At 45.1% G+C, this 21,135-nt stretch overlaps 1 protein-coding gene across 2 annotated transcripts in view; it reads right to left on the minus strand.

The window, feature by feature from the left end:
* Positions 1-20,264, minus strand: part of COLEC12 (collectin subfamily member 12) — a 94,966-nt gene extending 74,702 nt beyond the window's left edge. The window contains exons 1-2 of one of the 2 annotated variants that reach the window (XM_068671490.1): positions 20,016-20,264; positions 9,740-9,790 (exon numbers count right to left, since the gene is read on the minus strand). In XM_068671490.1, coding sequence (XP_068527591.1) covers positions 9,740-9,790; positions 20,016-20,022 — 58 coding nt within the window. In that variant the 5' untranslated portion in view covers positions 20,023-20,264. Of the gene's footprint in view, positions 1-9,739; positions 9,791-20,009 lie in introns of both variants that reach the window. The other variant, XM_068671489.1, reaches the window with a different exon arrangement.
* Positions 20,265-21,135: the final 871 nt, after the last annotated feature.

Below are 21,135 nucleotides of genomic sequence, written 5' to 3' on the forward strand. Positions count from 1 at the left end.
CAGGCAGACGTGTCTGTTCCTCCTCCGTTTCCTCTGCTATTTTGGTTGGTTCAAGTCCTCACACACGTTCAAGTCATTATTTTGACACCTTAAAGTGTTCTCCTAATTTTAGCTAATGGTGACCAACTATTTAAAAAATGCACCAGTTTTAGATATTTTAATAGTCAGGAAAGATTTTTCAAATCCTCTGCAATAAGCAGAAGAACCAGATGTTGGTTTGTTTGCTTCTCCTTTCCTTAGAAGTGAGCCATGCTGTATATCCTTTAGTCCTCTTAATAAAGAAACTTCCCCTAGCACCGAAATACACATATGGTCATTTTTACACATCTGTAAAAGAGGTTAAACACATAGTACCATTAATCAAGCAGAAACCTGTTTTCCGAAGGAGACAAATAAGTTATGGAGCAATGCTTAGCTGGCCCATTTTAGGAATGCATACATGCAGCATCATTCTTTGGCATGGCAAGATGATTTCTAAACTCTCGACTGGGGTCTTGGAACAGGGTGAGAAGGAGAACCAACCTCTCAGGTTTTTGGCTTTCCTGACCATGGGAACAGCACGCCCAGAAACACACTCGGAACACGTTTCCAGATGGAACCTACATGACAGCTAAACGTCCGCGGGTCTGGGTTTTGTATATTTGAAGTTGTGCTGCTAGGTAGTCCAACACAATGACCCAAATCCAATCTGGATGTATTCATACGAAACTGAGCACATACATTTAAATATAAACATCCGCGCACACAAACGGTGATATGCAATAACTTCTGGGGAGAAGTGACTTTAGCTGTGCACAGATGCTACATTGAAACTTGACAGTGGGTGTTCAGACTACTCTGGCTTCAGCCTGTGCAAAATGTTAATTAAGGACAAGAGCTCTTCCCCTCCAAACTTGAGTCTTCCAGGCCAGATTTAAAATGAAATCATTAGTTACATGGGGCATTATATGTTGTATTTCTACCCAAAGCAATTAACTTCCAGGGAGAAGGGAGGAAGGAAGAAAAATATCCCTTGGCTCTGTGTATTACTTAATTTTTTGTAACCAGATTGCTCTTCGTTAAACAATAAAGCAGAAATGTATATAAGAAATCTTCCAGTTACCAGTTGTCCCTATACACACAGATGGTCTGAAATCATGCCTTAGCCTCTTAACAAAATATACAAGGCTAGTGTTTTTTCTGCCTTTGAACACGACCGAGTAGACTCCATTGACCTTAACAAGCCTGGCAAGTGAAAGCTTGCATGCCCATTCCCAGGCTAACTCAGAATATAAAACTTGGTGGAATTTTCCGTGCTCCTGGCCAAGACCCTGGTAACAAGCACGCAGAAATACGTTATGTGAAGAAAATCAATAGGCATTTTCCAAACTTTTAAAACGTCGTGTTTTGAAACATATGTGGTGAAGCCCTGCTGAGCAGATCCTAGTGCCCTCACGTCCTTAAAAGAAAACCTGCCTGCCTTGCCTGTTTGTGGCATCACAGGATGGCTTGCAGAAAAAATCAGTTGCTCCTAGGTTGAGTTAGGCTGGACCTAAACGTCTGGATAAGACTGTTAAAACAATATCTCCTAATGAGCCCTAGCCAGGCTGAAGAGAAGTGGACCCCTTGCGTCTTGCACTCGAGCTCCCACAAAGCCTCCAGCTGCCTCCAGTAAGAGCCACTAGCTGTGCCATGGAAAACCCAGGCACGTTTTATTTACATAAGGCATCCATCTCTCGCTCTGGCCGGGTGGATTTTCCAGATGCATTCCTGACCGAGCTGAAGAGCATCAGCAGGACACGAAGCTCTCTGCTCCCCGTTGCGCAAGGCCTCCCCGTTGGCTCCAGGCACCCAACAAGGCCTCTTCCCGCTCGCGCCTCCCTCCCATCACCCTCTTCCCGGGCCGAAGCGGGACCAGCGGAAATTTGTCGGCTCTCTGCCTGCTCTGCTTAGGTTTACCCATATGCAGAAGATTAATTGAGACTGGGGGAAATTGTATTCCAGCTTTCCTTTGGCTGAGCTGTTGCGCTGCAGCAGAGTGGAGTTTGATTTAGTTTTTAACCTCGCAAAGCAGCGTGCTGTTCCTTGTTAATGTCTGCAACAGGCAAAAACAGCCCGAAAAGCTTTTTGAGTCTATTCGCACTATCCATTTTATCTCTCACGGGCTTTGTTCCCATAGCATTTGTATGCTTTCCCCAGCATTTCTGCATGTAAAACAGAGACATGGAGTTGAGGATCTGTACAGTCACTCGAAATGGCAAGGAATGAGAAGCTTCAGCACAGATCTCCCTTCACACAGCCTCTGTCTCTCCTTCCCACTGCCATTTGAAGGCTGGGTGTCTTTAAAAGCTCCCAAGCAGGTGGAATTAATCCCAGCTTATCTCCTAAATTAAGTTTTTGTATGGAAGTCAATCCTCGCACATAAGATTTTCTCCCTGAAATCATCACGGAATTTGCCAAGTACAACAACATGACATATTGCATCGGTGGTGTCACCGATCCCAGGATGCTGGCCAGGCTCGGGGCTGCTGAGTGTGAAGGTGGGAGAGGGCAGAGACCACCAGGTCTTTGGTCTCGGGTCCAAGAGAAGCTTGACATAATATTAGATGGCATCTTATGTCAAAACTCTGTGGCACCTTTGTTCCTAATCTGACAGCTAGGAGTTGTTGCATCAGGCAGTGCGCGTGTCTAGCGACATGTCTGTCAAGCTGAGTTGTGCCGACTATTCATCTCAGTAGCTGCTAAGTAAAACATCCAGCTCTTTGCTGTTAGCATGCTTGCTGTTCACAAGTTGCTGACAAAGTCATGGCAGCAGCACTGCTTCACACTGACTGCAGCTCTGAGGACGCACTGGGATGCTGAAGAGCGTCTGCCAAGAGCTCAGTGCCCTGCTGGATCAGGTTTGGCATGTCAGTGTTAGACCTCCTGGACATTTTGATGAAAATCCCAAGAAATAAAAGGCATCTGGGACACAAATGCAGGCAGCACCTGACAGGTAGGGGTTTTATGTTTGAGTGCTGCTAGGTGTATCTAACAACATATCCTCCAGGCAAAACAGCATCCCCTGCCACAGTGTGCACCAGCGTGCCTCTTCCAAACCTGTGACACCAGCAGTAAGCACAGCACTGCAGCTTTCTGGTGTGGGATAGCTCTGAAGCAGGTACAGAAAAGCCTTGGATCAGTTAGGCACATCTGAGCACTTGCAGCCTTATAGTTAGCAGCGGGCTGTAAAGAGCAGAGTATGGCGGCTGCTGGCTACAGAGGCAGACTTGTATTCTAAATAAAGCTCAAGGGAAGTTCACCAGGGACATTAGTAATGCTGATGTGTGCTACAACTACAGGGCAACACTGGGAGAACCCACCAGCAGGCATCTCCAACTATTTTATCTTCCCCTTCCTCCTTATCATGGCTTCTTATCTTAAATTTTCATTTCTTCCATGGTTTTTCTGTGTTGCTTTTTTCCATGGAAACAGTACTGAGTGCCAAAAATACAATTTTTAGTTTCCTTCCACGGCATTAATCTCACAGGTAATTACTTATGAAGCTGAACAGCCCAAAACGCAGCCTAGGTGTTTTGGCAGCAAACAGATGCTGAATGCTTCATTATTTGTCCAGCTAGTTTACAGGAAAATAAATACAAAATCCCCAGGTGTTGCTTACAGTGTAGCCAGCATCTTTCATTCTGTTTGTAAATACAACACTCTGCTCAGCCCACACACCTATTTTATAGCCCTAATGAAAAATAGAGAGCAAAATTCACACGTAATGGTGACCATGCCACCTTCCAATGCGGCTCAGGGAAAGGCAGAGATTGACTTAGCAGGTATGATTCCAGGCATGCAAAGGCAATATAGGAAGAAACACGTCAAGAATTTTAATTGCACTCGATTGGGAAAAACCCATAACAAAGAAAAACTAGATTGCCTACAGACCAGCACACAGCTGGAATGACTTTGGTCACCCACTCCTCTGCTAAGAGGCCTCTTTAGGGGCTTGGATTAGGAGAAGTGCCTTCAGCCAGGCACGGCAGGACAGGTGGGAGAAGGGCAGCTCCATGCCCATCGACCCCAACAGCTCTTACGTCAGCCTGGGACACACAGCTCTGTCAACATTTTGGATCTCACTATTACTGCCTGACGCTGATGGATTTGTCAGGATGCGCCAACTGCTTTCCGTCTTTACCAGCACAGAAAGATTTGGCAGTTTTGTATTTGCAGTTGGGATATCTCAATGACAATCTATTTATCAGCTGTGCCTTCTACATGGTAAGAGACAGAAGCTGCTGACAGAGGAGGAACACAGCCAGAGGTATGCAGGCACCTTGACAACAGCTCCCTGCATATATTCCTCTTTATTTTTTATTTTTTTTTATCTAGAGCTCAAATCCCTGCTAACTGCCCCAGTACTCTGGATACATCCTGAAAATGAAAAGAAAAACAAAGAAACTCCTGCACACACAGTGCCTGTGTACTCCTCAGCCCCCAGCATCAGCCCCAGGGCAGCTGGCGATGCTGGACTCACCTGAGGAGACATTGCAATGGGAACAGAGGCTCCAAATGAAATGTCTTTGCCTAAAATGAACAGCCACACCGACACCACCACACAGTGTGGGTTTAATTACCCCAGGACACATGCAGACAAAATCCTCTCATCTGATACACACGGCCAGATTGCTGACCTGGAAGCGACACGCCAGGCTTTCCTCTGGCTTTCTGAGTAACGGTGACCCCTGACTTTTTATTAAGCCACACAATTGCACGCTGCAGGCAGACACGTGGAAGAATGCCCAGAGAGGTATGTGGCTTGTGGCACCTGAAATCCCTTGCTGGTCGTTTACAAACCATAAAGAGAAGTTGACAAATTCCTAAAGCTTAGATTTTTATTTATTTATTTATTCTTCACGTCAGGGGCTTAAGGTTTGTGTGGATATAGCTCACCACCAGACTGATGCCAGACATTTTTCTGTGCATGTTATTATAGATGCGAACAATGGCCTGGATTTATCCAGGGATAAAGACTAAAATTATTCTGTCTGTGCAGTGTTAATGAATAAATGTTATTTCTGAACTATCACAGAAATCCAAGTCACGAGTTTTAAAAAAAGCTTACCATGATCATGTTTGAATTGTTATTTATAGACAGGGAAAAAATGTATTAGTTTAAATCATTTTCTGAAAAAGTCTTCTATCTCAAAGTTTTCTTTTTTTTTTTCACTGTAAACTGTTCATAAGGCTTTCATCAGCAGTTAAACTCCTTAAACTCTTTAAACTCCCCAGTTGTATCCTATCAAAGGAATACACACCAAATGATATACAGCTTCTCTCTGTGTAAAATATTATAAATAATATAAAGTGAGAAAATGGTTATTACATGGATCAAGTTCAGCTGTCCCTAAGACAATTATAGGGGAAAAAAATATATTTTCTAACTATGTTTTAGAACCTGTGGTGTTTGTTTTTTTTTCCAGCCTTGTTTTAGTATAGCAGATTTCATTAATGTGTGGCAAGATGATTTGTCCTTTTTTGGCCCGGGAATCCCTAAGATATAATTCTCAGAGCTGGAATGACAGTCAGAAGCTTTGTTGTAACTGCATGGAATGGACATCACAACTCAGTCATCCCTTGCATCCCCCATGGAAGGTGAAGGGTCCTGACACATTGTCCTGAGCACGGGTGATGAGATGGGCCCTAATATTTAGGACAGGCTTATGGTCTCCAATTCAGGCTTTGTTTTTTGAGGGCAAAGGCTAATTATCTCACACGAACTATTTAGTCTTCTGCTTATCTGCAGTGTACTGGCCCTATCTTTTGTTTCCTTGGGAGGTTTCTCATCATCATCAGGACTTTCAGTTCATTTCTTGAACGTCTGTTTTCTGGAACATGAAAACTGGGCTTGCACCAGTTCAAAGGCCATTCCCTTTGGTTTTGGTTATTTCATATTGTGGTACAGCTCCAAACTACTCAATGTACATTTGATGAATAACTTCACATTGAAATTCATGCAGTAATTACTCTAAGTGTAGGATTTAAGTTCTAAAACATTAACATAAAGGAACAAAATTTACGGTTGTCTATATGTCTTTTATCTGGGAATGCTGCAAGTTGGGAACATCAGACCCACCACCTCAAAGTCCATTAGTTCCCTTTAATTCCCTTGCCTGCAACTAAGATCAGAGCTAGAATCTCGGAGGAGAGGGTCAAAACCTGAACATAAAGAGATTTCATCCTGATACCTACCATCTAGAAAACGAGCTCTCAAGCCTGAGCATCCCAAAAATGTGTAATTCTGAAGAGCAAGTTTTGACCTCTCTTCATTCATTCCTTCCCAAAGAAGGGGTGGGGACTGTAAAACTCTGATTGAAGGAAGGGTTAACATTGGTGGCAATCTGGCAGTCCAGTAGAGGTTTGCCAGTGGAGAGGCACAGCTGGTTATCTGGAGCAGATAACTTCAAAGCAGCCTCAGCAGTGACTGATGATGAAGTAACAGTGATAAGAAACATGCTTCATCGTTTTCTCAGTGCAGCAACCCGAAGCCATGGGCAGCCGAGCCACCAGCCAGCACTCTTCTGGCAGCATCCCTGCACATCTGGAGCATCCATTGAGAAGAAGCAAACAGCCTCAGTCAGCTGGAAAGAGCGTTTTCCTCCACCTCTCTGACCCCCTGCAGTGAATTTGTCCTGTACTCAAAAGCGAAAAAATGCTGGTGTATATTTTCCTAGGATCTTGAGGCTGTCTGCACGTGTGCTGATTGTTATTTAATATGTTACTGTGTTGTGCTTAGTGTGTTTGGATTAATATAACCAGTTAAGAGTTCAGTGGACTAAAGAGTTGCATGATAAATTCTCTCAAATCAGCTTATCTGAGGAGGAGGGACAGAAAGGTTCAGAAAAAGGGGAAGCGGTGCGTGCTGGCAGGATGGTAAGTATTCACTCTGCTTTTCAAAAGCTTCTTCCCTAAAATGAGTATTGCTTGAGAGTGCTTCCTGCCCTTCACAGATCTCTTCCTTCCTTGAACCAAACTACAGGCTCCAGCAACAAGGCAGCTAATAATAACTCCTCAGCTGAACTCGAGGAAAGCATTTTGGTCAAGGCTTTGCGTGCCAGATGCTGACCAACACATGTTCCCAGCTGCCAGAAGTGACTCACCACAAGCCATGTTCTTTATGAACAAGTTGTGCTTTAGCCATCTCCCTCTCGGAACACATTTTGCTTCAGACAAAGCCTCCCTCTTACAAAAGATGGAGTCAAAGGCACCTGAGTCACGGTCTTCCTACCCTGTCTTGTGCTAACAGGGTGCACAGGGACTCCTCTGGTCACAATATATTTGTATAACTGCTGTGTGATGGCTCCTGAAACAAACAAAATAGCTACGTCTGTTAGCGTTGCCTGCTCCAGTGGCAGTATACAACAAGTGCTGAGATTTCTACAGCACCACCCAGCAAACAGGACAGACCTCCTTTCAAAATGACCTTCTGTCAAGGGCTTGCATAACAAAGCTTGGTTCTTGCCTTGGGCTTCTCCAAACATAGAATCATAGCATCATGTAGGTGGGAAAAGATCTTCAAGATCATCAAATCCAACCATCAACCTGACCCACCAAGTGCCATAACCAAGCCACATCCCTTAGTGCCACATGTAAAACCTCTCAATGGCATGAAAGGAATATTTCATTCTTCCTCTTCCCCAACATTAGTAATAGTGTTTCTCCTTTATTCTTGTTCTTTTATCCTTAATAATATCTTTAATTACCTGAATGCTCCCAATATTACCTGCTACTACAAGTGAGGACACAGGGCCAAGAAGGAACACAAGCTGGGACAGCAGGCATAACACTTCCTACTGGTCTCAAACTACTTGGCTGTATTTTGGGCCTAATAGTACTTGTTGCACTCCACTGGAAATGCCTTTCTGGCTGGTCAGCAAATTTCAGGTTTCCAAAAGATGTGCACGTCACCTTCCTGAATGGAGGAGCCAATGCTGCTGAAGGCATGTGGCTCCTGCTCCCCCTGGATGTTGCTCAGAGGGTGGCTGGAGATGCAGTGGTCCCTGTAGAAATGGGAATGCATCAAAGCAGGCTTTCTAAAGGAGGGGAAATAACCCTGTAGGTGGGCTGTGCCCCGTGGGTACCTCCACAAATGTTGGCATTTTCCTCCTGCCTTCTGCCCTACGAAGAGCAACAGCACAAGCACTCTTGGACAAGAGGAGATAAATCTGACTTACCTCTTGTGGGCAGCACCATGTTACCCAGCGCAAAAGAAAAAGAAAGGGAGGAAAGCAAGTCAAGACCCAGAAACCCCATCAGGTCACAACAACTATTACTCTTACTGTGAGGATAGTGGGACACACACTCCTTGCTGAAACCTCTCGCAGTTCACTGCAAGAGCATGCTGACATGGGGTGGTTAGTTAGTGGGCAACACAGAGGGAATCTGTTTTTATAGGTGCTAATGAACCCTAATATTTCTTATTCTCCTCAGCTGGAGGTGACAGAAATGAACAGATAAATTCTTTTTCCCATTTCTCAAGATTTTTTTTTGCTGTTCCGGGGCCTAATCCAGAAAAAAAAAAAAAAGGCAAGAAACAAACTATGTGCAGCCGTATGGCAGGACTTTCCAAGCCACAGATGCTGGCTCTGTGGTTGGCTGACCTATCCAAAATAAAGCTCAACAGCAGGGAGTGGTGGAGTAGTTCAGGGGGTAGAAGAGGTCATGCGAATGTGATCCCCACCTCCCAGCCACTACAACTCCTTATGCCACAAGTGTGTCTCCCCCTGCTCCTCTTGGGCTGGAGGGAATTGTTGACATTTTTTCTTTTTTCTTTTTAAATTCAGCCTGCTTTTCCTATCTGTTTGCCAAATGGGGTTGCTGAAAGTGACTCCTGCTCCAGTCTTGAAGGATGCTGATCCCTGTTCAGAGACACATGGCCCTGCTTTCTTCCCACAACAAGGCCATTTTCAATGAACAAGCATTGGGTAAAAAAAAAATTGATCGACATTGCTTTAAGATTTTATCTGTATGGAATTTTTAGCTTAAAGTGTAGTGTATAAAACATTATTCTGCAGCATATTAAGTCCAACCTTTGGGTTCATTTAAGGGTAAATACAGGCAAAAAAGTTCCCTTACATCAACAGAGGCACAACAAAGAACATGCTCAACCCCTGAACACCACATGGGAGAGTTTAACCAGGTTTTGGTTAAATCAAACACACCCAGATCATCATATCCCCCAGATGAGGAGCAGATAGTGCTGTGGTAAGGGATTCTTGTTACCAGGACTGTGTTTTGATATCAGAATGCATTCATACTGTGTGCTTTTGCTTCCTTTTTTTTTTGAGATCAGCTGTCATGAATAATACTGGAATAGTTCCTGGCTCAGCTGTCACGATGACTTTGGAGAGCATGCAGAAGGTCCCATACAACTGCTCTGGAGATACCTACAGAACATGCTGTGCATTGGTCTGGGGCCTAAGGAAGGCACAGATGATGTTTCAGAGGCTCGGACTCTTTTTTTTTACAGCCAACACACTTCTCCGTTGAAGTGTGAACATGCTTTTCATAACACTGCTTCATGCAATGATCCAGTAATTAATTGGTTTGTTCCTCATCACACCTGCTGCTAGACAGACATCAGACTGAATGGGCATTGATGATGGGCCTGTACCTCTATGTTTTCATGCTGCCACTAAGGGAGATTTTAATAGCAGTTGCTTCACTTAACATAAGCACTCAGCAATGGTGAGCTGAAAGATCTGCTGTCACTTACCAAACCTCTTGTAGCCAAAGGACTGCACCTCCTCCTCTTCTGCAAAATCGTCTGGAGAAAGAAAGAAAGATACAGCACCAGGTCACTACTACGACTGGAAAAAGATGGGAAGGTTTTGTTACAGGTGCACTAGCTTTGCCCAAAGAGGCGAGATCCCCTAAACGGCGGGACACAGAGCTGACAAACTCAAACAGATGACAAATATAAAAACTGTTTCAACCTTTTTGTTCTCATCTTCACCAGCTACCAAGCTGTAAAATGCTAATAATCACAAATGTATTTTGTCGGAAGCTCGATCTCTCTTCGCTTCCTTCCAGCAGCAATTACACAAAGGAAAAAGCTGGCATCAGCAGAAGAAATACACTCACAACTTTTTTTTTCCTTTCTTTTTTCTTTTTTTTTTTAATAATAAAAAGGATGTTTGTGTTTGTGCATTCAACCTCCTTCTACTAACCTGACCCTTCCTTCTGCTGAGGCAGAGGGAAGTGAGAGCCCTGCCTGCTCCCTGAACCAGGTTCTACCCAAGCCCAGGTTGCCCTCAGATTCCTGATTTCTAGGGGGAAGAAGAAGAGAACATTCCCCTTCCTGCACACACCAATCCATGTAGTGGGGAAGCCTCCAGGACCCTCTTAAATCAACACCTAGGGCATTGCTTCTCAAGGGGTGCCAGCCTGCCTCCACACTGCGGAAAATGCCAGGGGCTGACAGCAAGCCCTGCCCTCCAAAATCCATCTGCACCCATGCTTTCACTTGCATTGCAGCCTTGGAAGGATAGGTGAAGAAAATACATGGTCCTCATCCAGGCTCAGCAAAGTCTAAATTTTTTGGGTGTATGACCAGGAACAAATCTGACCCACACCTCCCTCTGACATGTTGCAGTCCAAGAAAGATGTTGCCTGATGCAGCTAAGTCCCTGAAATGCATCATTTCACACAACGTCACCCTTTGCTCAGACAGCACTTTTGACAAAACAGCTCAAAACTTGTGTTCTTCACCAGAAATTACACATTTCACTCACTGTCAGAGGTGCTCTTGTCTATCTTCAGCTGGACCCTCATTTCAGATGTACATTTAAGAGATGCAAGAACCAGTGGAAGCTCCTTAGGATCAAAATGAGGGTCAAAATCCTCATTTTGATCAGGATTGGTTTTGAAAAAAACCCAACACCTCACAATCATACCAAACCTTATCTGAAGACACAGTCACCTGAAAAAACATGACAAATCCTGACAAACCAAGCAACTATTAACAGCCAACAAGCAAGCCTCTCATCCCCACAGTGAATTACTCAGTAAAAATCTTCCCTTCTTGCACAAAAGATAAAAGCTGCACAAAAAAAAGATAACAGCACCAGAGCCCTCAGCTTCCTGCCTTCCCTTGCTAACACAATCACCTCCTGTTTCTCTGGAGGGCAACGCGGTTTATCTAATCCACATCTGACTTATGCAGCCAGGCTGTGCTTAGATCCTGTGGCTTCACCCCACACCACAGCTCCAAGATTTTCCTCCTGGGCTATCATCAAGTGCCTCCACCCCAAGTGCCTGTGACTTCTGATTTTAAAGACAGTATCAGAGATCAGAGTGGAAGAAATACATGAGTTGTGAGCACCTGTGGCTGGTATTAAAAAACAAAAAATTTTGCTTTTTACATCAGTGCTGCCCATACAGTTGCATGGGGCTACAACTGCTGTAAGAGTTTTGTTTGACATAGCAAAAGTGGTTTAGTTTGAAATAATTTACTTGATTTTAAATTAACCCTTCTTGGTTCCAAAGAGGATTGGAATGAATGCAACATTTCTACTACATAGATATAGATTTATATACAGGCAAGGAATATCTCCCTGGGCGAAAAATCTGAAGGGCACACTCCTCTTTGAAGCAGTAATTGAAGCAGTATCTGTTTTCATTCCCAGGTAGAAGAATTTACTCCTTAGTGCTGGAAAGACCAGCCATAGTTTAGGTATAGGCTGCTCTACAGAGCTTCAAGCTGAAAGAGAGAGAATCTAGACCAAGAAAGTACAAGAAAAAAGAAAAGCTGGTTAAAATGCAATTTCTTATTCCACTGACTTCTGCTAAGCTCTGGCAGAAAGAAAGCCCATTAAAAAAAGTGAACTTTGGGCGAAACTGAAATGCATGTAAACAGCCAACTGTATTTAACTGCACAGGAGAAGGACCACTGGAGACCTCCTGTTCCCTCAGGTTTACAAGAGTTTTCTTGGAGGCCTACAACAGATTGTCACATGGAGTTTACAGCACACTGCTGGAAATAAGTGGCTATCTACCTGTAGCTGAGCAGGAGTACCTCAAATATTGTAGGTAGTCAGCACAAAGCAAGAGCTCTGATCCCCTCTAAAAAAGGTTTTGAGATATTTTGGCAATATCCACGCTACACCGAGTACAAATGCCAAATACTGCTTGCCTTCCAGTTATAAATTATTACTGCAACACCTCTAATAAATACAGTTGTAGAGTTAAATAAGTTACAGTACAATGCTTCAAGGGAGTGGAAATTATAAGAAGGCAGTTCAACTGGGGATTAACACAGCGAACAGAGGGAATTCATTTAATCTAAAACAAATTGGACTCTCATTTGATTAATTTGCTAGAGGCGAAGCAAAAATCTGTTGACTAGAACTGTGTAATTTCTGGTTCTTGTTCTTAAATCTTAAATAAATTAATCACGGGCCACTTCTGAGTCAGTGCTGAGGTCAAGTAAGAGAGAGCTGGCCTGGAGCCAAAAAGGATGCTAAATTGGCCCTGGGACTACCCAGGTCCTATAACCACTGCACTGCTCACTCCTTCTGGAGCAGCACAGGATCTGAGGAGTCTTTGGTGCAGTGTGATTATAGGGAAATTGTTTCCATTTTATCCCTTTCCTTTAATGGGTGCCTTTTTGGCATATGGGAGGTGTTTTGCAAAGCTGCTAATGTACATGTCCAGCTGTCACCTTCTAACAGCACACCCTGCTCAGCCATTTCAAGATAATGAACTTATAGAATCATAGAATCATAGAATAATTAAGGTTGGAAAGGACCTCCAAGATCATCTGGTCCAACCATCCCCCTACCACCAATATCACCCACTAAACCATGTCCCTAAGTATCACACCCAGCCTTTCCTTAAACACCCACCCCCATGGATGGAAACTCCACCACCTCCCTGGGCTACCCTTTCCAATGCCTGACTACTCTTTCTGAGAAGAAATGTCTCCTAATTTCCATCCTGAACCTCCCCTGGTGCAACTTGAGGCCATTCCTTCTTGTCCTATCGCTAGTTATCTGCAAGAAGAGGCTGACCCCCAGCTCCCCACACCTTCTTCTCAGGTACTTTTAGAGAGCAACAAGGTCTCCCTGAGCCTCCTCTTCTTCAGACTAAACAACCCCAGTTCCCTCAAACGCTCCTCGTAGGACTTCCAGGCCCTTCACCAGCTTCATAGCCCTTCTCTGGACACCTTCAAGGTGCCTCGAAGGGCCTCAACATCCTTCTTGTAGTGAGGGGCTCAACGCTAAACACAGTATTTGAGGTGTGGCCTCACCAGAGCAGAGTACAGGGGGATGATCACCTCCCTGGTCCTACTGGCTGCACTATTCCTGACAGAAGCCAGGGTGCCGTTGGCCTTCTTGGCCACCTGGGCACACTGCTGGCTCATTTTCAGGCGAGCATCGACCAGCACCCCCAGATCCTTTTCCTCTACACAACTTTCCAGCCACTCTGCCCCAAATCCTGTAGTGCTTCTCTGCCCCAAAACCTGTAGTGCTACATGGGGTTGTTGTGGTCAAAGTGCAGGAACCAGCACTTAGCGATGTTGAACCTCAGTAGACCTCAGAACTATAGAGATGCTGGGTCGTGTGCTGGCTACAGACATATAGTATTCATCTATTCCTACAACTTCTCTGTGTGGTAAACATGGGTTTAAAAAGGAACCTTTGTTTCAAGTCTTTAATTAAGGAAAGGCACAAATGTTCCACGCTAAATTTCAAAATCCATGGAAATATATTTCAGGAGAGAAGGAGGCATCCAGGCTGAAAATCGTTGAGCCAAGTTTCACCTCAGATTTTAGAAGCTAATTTATAACCCCCTGAAAACTGGATTTACAGCGCATTACAACTTACCCCTAAGTACCATGCTGGGAACTCGGGACTGTGAGACTAATTTGCAGCAACAATGACATCCAGTATAAGAGTTTCCTTTAAAATAAATCTCTCTATAATGTGTGTTCTCAAAGAGCTTTAATCGTTAAGGGTGCTGCATTTCCCACCAGCTTAATGGGAGCTGTATAGCTATATACCAGTGCAACTCTGTAAAATTCATAATATTATCAAGAAGACTTTTTTCCTTTCCTTTCCTTTCCTTTCCTTTCCTTTCCTTTCCTTTCCTTTCCTTTCCTTTCCTTTCCTTTCCTTTCCTTTCCTTTCCTTTCCTTTCCTTTCCTTTCCTTTCCTTTCCTTTCCTTTCCTTTCCTTTCCTTTCCTTTCCTTTCCTTTCCTTTCCTTTCCTTTCCTTTCCTTTCCTTTCCTTTCCTTCCATTTGGAAAGACATCATGCCCAGTAGTTGAAAATTATAATATTCCTCTCTTTATCCCATAAACCAGCATCAATGCAGAACGCTGCTCAGATGCGTGCAAAAAGGGTGGCCGGAGAGACTTTCTGGAGCATCCTAAAGCTGTTTCTGCTCACCTTCTCCATCTCAGCCCTCTCACTGGGCTTGTCCACTTGTGAGGTTTCTGTAATATTAACATGTGTTTAGACAGAAGAGCACAGTGAGCACCAATATCTTTCTCATATCACATTTCAAAAGCTTTTTGAGCAGTGACCAGATTTATATGCATTTCTGGTCACTATTAATGGAGCCTACATTCAAAGTGCTGACCTAGAGGTGAAACTGAGCCAGCAGAAGCACGGCAAACAGCTGCAGCCTTCAGATGTTGATGACTTCATCAGCCTAATTGGTTTGCACTGGTTTTCATAGCTTTTACTCTGGACAGTCTCCTACTTTTGCTAACGGGATATAACCTCTCTGTCTTCACAGATGCTTCACTTCACTTGTCTACTTCTTATGATTTTCTCCATTCCCTTTTCCTTACGGATGCTTTTCATATTCAAATCTTTCCCTCTTTGCTTCCATTTTGACAAGCTTTCCCTCATAAAAACCCAACCCATGTTGAAAACCCTTCTCTACTGATGCAGTCCCAAGCCAACACGTTGCCATGGCTGGCTCTGAGCTCAGCACAATGTTTTCGATCCAGTCCTTTGCCTCCTCTCTGGGAGAGCTCCTTCGGACGGGGGTTATATATATTCGGCATCTGCAGAGCAGCCGGCTCCAGTAGGTCTTGGGAGAAGCTGAGGCAGAGGTTCAGCTGAGGCAGCCCTGGAAGAAAGCCCACCTCCACGCATCCCCAAGCATCCTTTGGGATGTCGCTTCAGCCTGGATCCTGGCAAGGAGACTGAGGCTTTTCCCAACCCCTGTCCTTCAGATCTGGGAACTGGTCCGCTGTTCATACCACAATAAAGCAAGAGGCGAGGTTGCAGATCATAGACCTTCCCTTGAGATTTACAGTCCAAGACTAGGATTGTATCTCCCATCACCAAACACATGCATAAACAAAACAAACAAACAAAAAAAAACAGTCATGGCAAATGGGAGCATTTCAGTGTTATGGTCTTGGTATACACCCCAAATCCTAAGGTCAAAAAATGTGAGAGCTCACAATAAGAATGAAAAAAAAAAATGAAAAAAGAGAAGATTAAGAGATTCAGGTATAGGAATGATGGCTCTAGTTTTGCTTTTTAGGCACAAAATGAAGAGAATAATTAGTGTTTTTTTTTTCCTGAACAAAACTTGTTAGCCTATGAATGCTGCAGAGCAATGCTGCACTGCTGGGGCCAGGACCAGCTGCACGGTGCAGAGGGCTGACCTTAGAAGTTAAAGGTTTAAATCATATCATATTTCAGTGTAATGATTTAAGGGCAAACAGATCTGTTCTCATTAGTGCGCTGAAAACTCTTGCCTCCCTGTCTGCATGTTGGAGGAGGCAATTAACAAGAGCATTAAAACAGCACACGCATTCCTGAACAACATACTTCTATATTGCCTCCCATAAGTCATCCACTTTGTTTCCTAGCGACGTCCCAGTCTTCACCTCAAATTTATGCACCAAAAGGGATTGCAATTTTAGGTGGAAGCAGTCAAACTCCAAAGACAATTCATCTTACGCTGATCCCTCGCTCGCACAGACCACACTCAGATTATTAGGAGGATCATGTTCACTTTCAGTGCCTGCTAAAAAGCGCCTTTATTTTGCTTTCCGTCGGGGAAATCTCTGTTTTGACATGAGAGAACCTCAGGATAAGGAGTGTTTTGTGAATCTGAAGATAACTGGGCACACATCCTTCGCAGCGCTGAATCGCCTTCATCCTTGACATTTCTTCCAGCTCCCTTTCTTTCTTTGACTTTGTTTTTGCTCTGCAAGCCCTGTATCTCTGTGCAAGACTGTTTCCCTCCCTACCTGCTAGCCAAGCCAGCAAAGGTGTTTGAACCTATGAGCACAATGGCCTTTGGCTATGGATGTAAACCAAGCGTAAAGCTGCCGTGACAAAAAGGGCTCTATTCAGCTCTCAGCTGTAGCGAAACCAGCCTAGAATAAATTCCTCTTCTCCAAAGCAGCAGAAGAAAGAGCCACAAGAGATTTAAACAACTGCCTTCCTCACTCAGATCGACTCCCCAGTGCTATTCCTGGTCCTACGTGTCTGGGAAAAGTAGAGTATTGAAAGCTAAGATGCACAGTTACAACTTCTTACCAAAAATAACCCCATACTAAATAGCTTATATGCTAATTCTGCTTAAGAGCCATTACTGTTGTACAGTCATATTTCTACTTGTGCAGTAACAGATTTCCCTTGCATTTTCACAGCTTCTAAAACTCTGCTTTCTTTCATCTGTGTGGCTAAGGAGAATATCCTTTGACACGTGCGTGCCTGATCATCTTTCTCACACACACATTTAAAATCCTCTATTGCTACCAGCCAATTCAGGATATACTGGCTGTATAGTAGCATTGCTCGGGATTTGTTCTGCGTTGTATCACACATTTATTATAACTGCTCATGCCTTTGAACTTCTGTAGTAGGGTCCTGTGACATGTCCAACACACACCACTCAGAGCTTTTGCATATGTTTCATGTTTATGTCACTATATTCATATAAACTCCGTTATAACTGGAGTAAGTAGAGGTTACTGGATCACTCCACTTCTAATCCTTGTTTTTCAGATGCCTTCTGGCTTCTGCAAAATGTTCTGGACTGGATTTTTTTGAAATTTGCAGTTTGCTGTTTCTATCCAGGGAAGACCTATTTGCAGACAACCACTCATTTGATTTCATACACAAGAAGATTAGAGAGGGAGAGAGACACATTTCTCCAGCATTTGAAAATTTAGCTTTATTCTTTAAAATAGCAGTGGCATCAAACCGGTTCAGAAGACAAAATCTGTCAAGAAGGCAGACATCATCTAAAGGGATTATTTACTTTAAGAGTTTTCAAGGCAGTCGAGAGAACAGGAAAATTTTGAGTGCATGTTCAAGTGTTGAAAGCGGAGGTTCCACCTGCAGATCACATCCAGGCTCTGGGTTAAGAGACATAACTGGTGGTTTTAGCACTCTGGGCTGATCTCTTAGGAAGAGGTCGGAGGAGGATCAGTGGAAAGAAGCAGCTGGGCTGCCTTAGCCACGTACCGCGGAGCACTGCTGCCACCCCAGAGCAAGAGTCCCAAAGGACCACCTTAACTGTGTCATCAGTAGTCTGTCATTGCCCAAACAAAACCCACATTTCAAATGGCAAAACCACAGCAGCCACGCCTGCACTGACTGCAGATCTGGTTTACAATACAACTTACAAAATACATAATGGATATATAGAAAGAACAACACGTATCCCTGCCTTAAATTGGGCCCAATGTTTTTGAACGTGCAGTGCTATTTGACTCCAAGGAAGCTGTTTTCATTTGTTTCCTAGGTGACAAATACCGCTTCGCACCCCAATACATAACTAAAACTTGGAAGAGAACTTATAATTTGGTAAAGATACATCTGACCCTAAAGCAGTCGAGTCCCTTTATAAAGTAGATGAATTATTATTAAAATGTATCACAAAGTTTGTGAGCTCAGTGTAGTTTGCTGGAAATAAAACTGCAAGAGCATTAAGCATAAACCTCAATTTATTTTACTGATTTAAAACATAACACTTTACAAATCCCAGCAATGGAAAATATAATTTATTCCTTACTGATACTTAGTGATGTAATTATTTAGATATTCCTCTGTTCTCCAGAGAGGGTAGATACAGAGACAGCTGCAATCAACAGATCATCTTGTTACTGAGAGAAATGTGTAGCTACACTGACTTCTAAGGTCCTACAATTATCACCAGCATTGAGTTTAAAGAGAAAATGTGAAAACCAAATATGCACCCAGAAAAGGAAAACACGGAGTCAAAATTTGTTTTGGCTCTATAGCTTCTGTAACACCAGCAATAGCACTTGACCTGATGACTTGTCTGAAGGCTTACACTTCTCGTGTTATTAGCACAGTCACCTTCTTTTTTGCATGTTTTATTACTGATTTTTGTAATTCTGTGAGGGAGGAAGAATAAGACAGCTGTGGTCACTTTCGGGGAAGCCGACTGGCAATGGCTAGCAGGCAGAATGAAGCATCTCCCTCTCGCTAGGGCGCGGGCATCAGCACGTGCTCGCAGCAGGGGTGACATCGCCCCTCCAAACGCCACTTCACTTTGCAAAGAGCACCGGAGGCATAGCAGAAGGAGACAGAAGTCGTATTTTGCCAGACCACGTCCTACACCCACTTACAACTACAACAAAATGCTCGCTAGTTTCAATGGATTCAAACCCTGGTCCCAGGCGCCATGCATCACAGCACGTGGCTACCCAAAAACATTATTGCTGTCCTCTGCCCTTTGCCTCCCCCTACGCAACCAGCAGGGTCTCAGCCCCAGCAAAAACAGAAAGCTTTCAGTGATAACACCCGTGGTCTTATATCCCTGGATTCCCATTGTTTTGGCTTGTTCCTGCCACTACAGTTATGCTGATAATGACAAGCTGATGACAAAACTTTTGGCACAAGTACCCTTATAAAGAACATTATAAATACATTATTTTTAATGTCTTGCGGAGAGATCACATCACAGGGCAAGAAGTAACTTAAAGGGGGTTGGGGGGGCTTGCAAAACCAAAAACCCCCAAAACAGCTCCCCCCCCAAAAAAAAAAGAAAAAAAAAAAAAAAAAAAAGTTTCTCCTCCCTTCGGGCAGCTACTCTGGCAAGTGCATAAATAATCACATCATTTGGTGTCCCGGGCTCTGGAAACTCAGTGTAACTATCATGATGTTTACTGCCCTCCTGGCATCTGGAAGCAACCCCTGCAATCCAAGCACAGGCTCACTGGTGCCCAAAAGCAATTTTCTTGTGTGTGTGTTTTTTCCCTTCCACCCTTCCAGTTTATTTTTGTCTCTGAAGCAAAACGAGACCCAACCCTCCCAAACTTCCCAGCACTTCCTAAACTTTCCGTAGCGTCTTTTGATGTTCTCATCGTAGCTATCGCCCGGCGTGCAAGGGCTCTCTGCCTTTTGTCGTAGGGTTATCAATTTTCATAAAGAGAAGGCTTCCTTGCAACTCCCCGATATATCCTGACTAGGCTACGATGTAGCAATTTACCACGTTTATTACCAGCTACACCTCAGTCACAACTTTTTAGGATGGGGTCAGCCGGCAGCAGCGGCACGCTTCACCCATTTAAATGGAGAAGGGGAGGGGGGGAGAGGATGAAGTAAATAGGAAAAGAAACGAGGCTTCAGCTTTAGCAGATGCAAAGCGAAGCCCAAATATTTTCCAGTCGGTGGACGTCGAGGAGAAATATGCCAAATGCATTTCACAAGCCAGCTCAAGCCTCCGCTGGCACCTAATCACTGCCAGATGTTCAGCAGCGACACCGCGAACATCGCGCAACGCCGGCAAAAAGAAGTTATAATAAGAATAATAATAAAAGAAATGAATAAGGGTAGAGGGAAATAAAGAAATAAAAGAGGGAGAAACGAAACTCCTCGCGGGTGAGGAAAGGGGGGAATAAAAGCAGGGCGGCGGGGGGGACACCGCGACGCCGCGCTCCGGGGGCTGCCCGATGCCGGTGCCCGGTGCCCGGTGCCGGGTGCTGGGCTCCCGGTGTGGTGTGTGCGGCGGAGCGCTCCCCCCGCTGCTTTCCCTACCTTTACCTTTCATCTTGGCGCCGGGGCGGCTCGCATAGGACGGACGGGGCGCGGCGGGGGGTGGCTGCCTACAGCCGGGCCATGCCGGGGGCCGGGCGGCGCCGTGCCGCTGCTCATACACGCCCGGCCGCTGCCGCTGCCGCTGCCGCTGCCCCTGCCGCCCGCCGTGGCTCCTCGGCCGCCGGCGGCACCGCGATCTCGCCGCCAGCCCCGAGCGGCCCGGCCCGGCCCCGCCGAGCCGCGGCCCGGCCCCGCCTCCCGCCCTCCGCCCCGGGGAGAAGGGGCCGCGGCCGGGGCCGTGCAGAGCCCGAGGCGGGGCTGTGCTGGGCTTTGGGGGGGCTTGCTGCCCTCCCGACGGTCGTTCTGGTGTCACCTGGTGTCACACGTCCCTCCCCGCACGGAGGTGGCCCCCCTCTCCAGGGGGGACCTTTGGGTGAAACCCCAGCGCCCATCGGTTGGGAAGGGGCTGCGGGGCGTGCTGAGCGCCTGCTGGCTCCTGCTGAGCTCCATGGGGTCCTGTGCGGGGTGAGGACTGAAGGTTGGGTGTGGATGCTTGTGGGGTTGGGTATAGACAGGCCAGGCAGCTTTTATTTCTCCAGTTGTGGATGCTGCCAGGAATAGCGGATCATCTGCCGACTCCTGTTTGCATGGGAGGCGCACTGATTTTCGGCAAACTTACTCTTTTTTTGGTCTTTGAAGGCAGTGATAACACTTTATGGTCCAGCTTTAACAATCAACGTCAGTGCTGATGAAGCAGAGCTCGACCAACGCACACCGTTTTGTTCAGGGGATGAGCAAAGTCGTGGAGGTGTCAGAGAGGCTTTCCCGCTGCAGAAAGGAGATGCAGGCAACATTACCTCGGCTTTGCAGTTAGAGGTATCACAGCCTGTTGGATGGGGGGTTGCCCAAAGAAGCGTTGGTGCTGTGTGGTCTTTTCAGCCAGCCTACGTTTCCGATGTGTACCGCAACAGTCATGGTGCAGTACCCCAACATTACTTTAACACCAGGTCAAACAGCATTGGAAACCTCTCAGGAAGGATCTCACCGGAGCAAGGAGCAGAGGGTTAAAATCACAAAAAGTAATCATTGTAGAGCAAAAATTAAAGCCTGGATTTAGAAATTCAAG

The sequence above is a fragment of the Anas acuta genome, chromosome 2, assembly GCF_963932015.1.
Source record: "Anas acuta chromosome 2, bAnaAcu1.1, whole genome shotgun sequence".
NCBI lineage: Eukaryota > Metazoa > Chordata > Aves > Anseriformes > Anatidae > Anas > Anas acuta.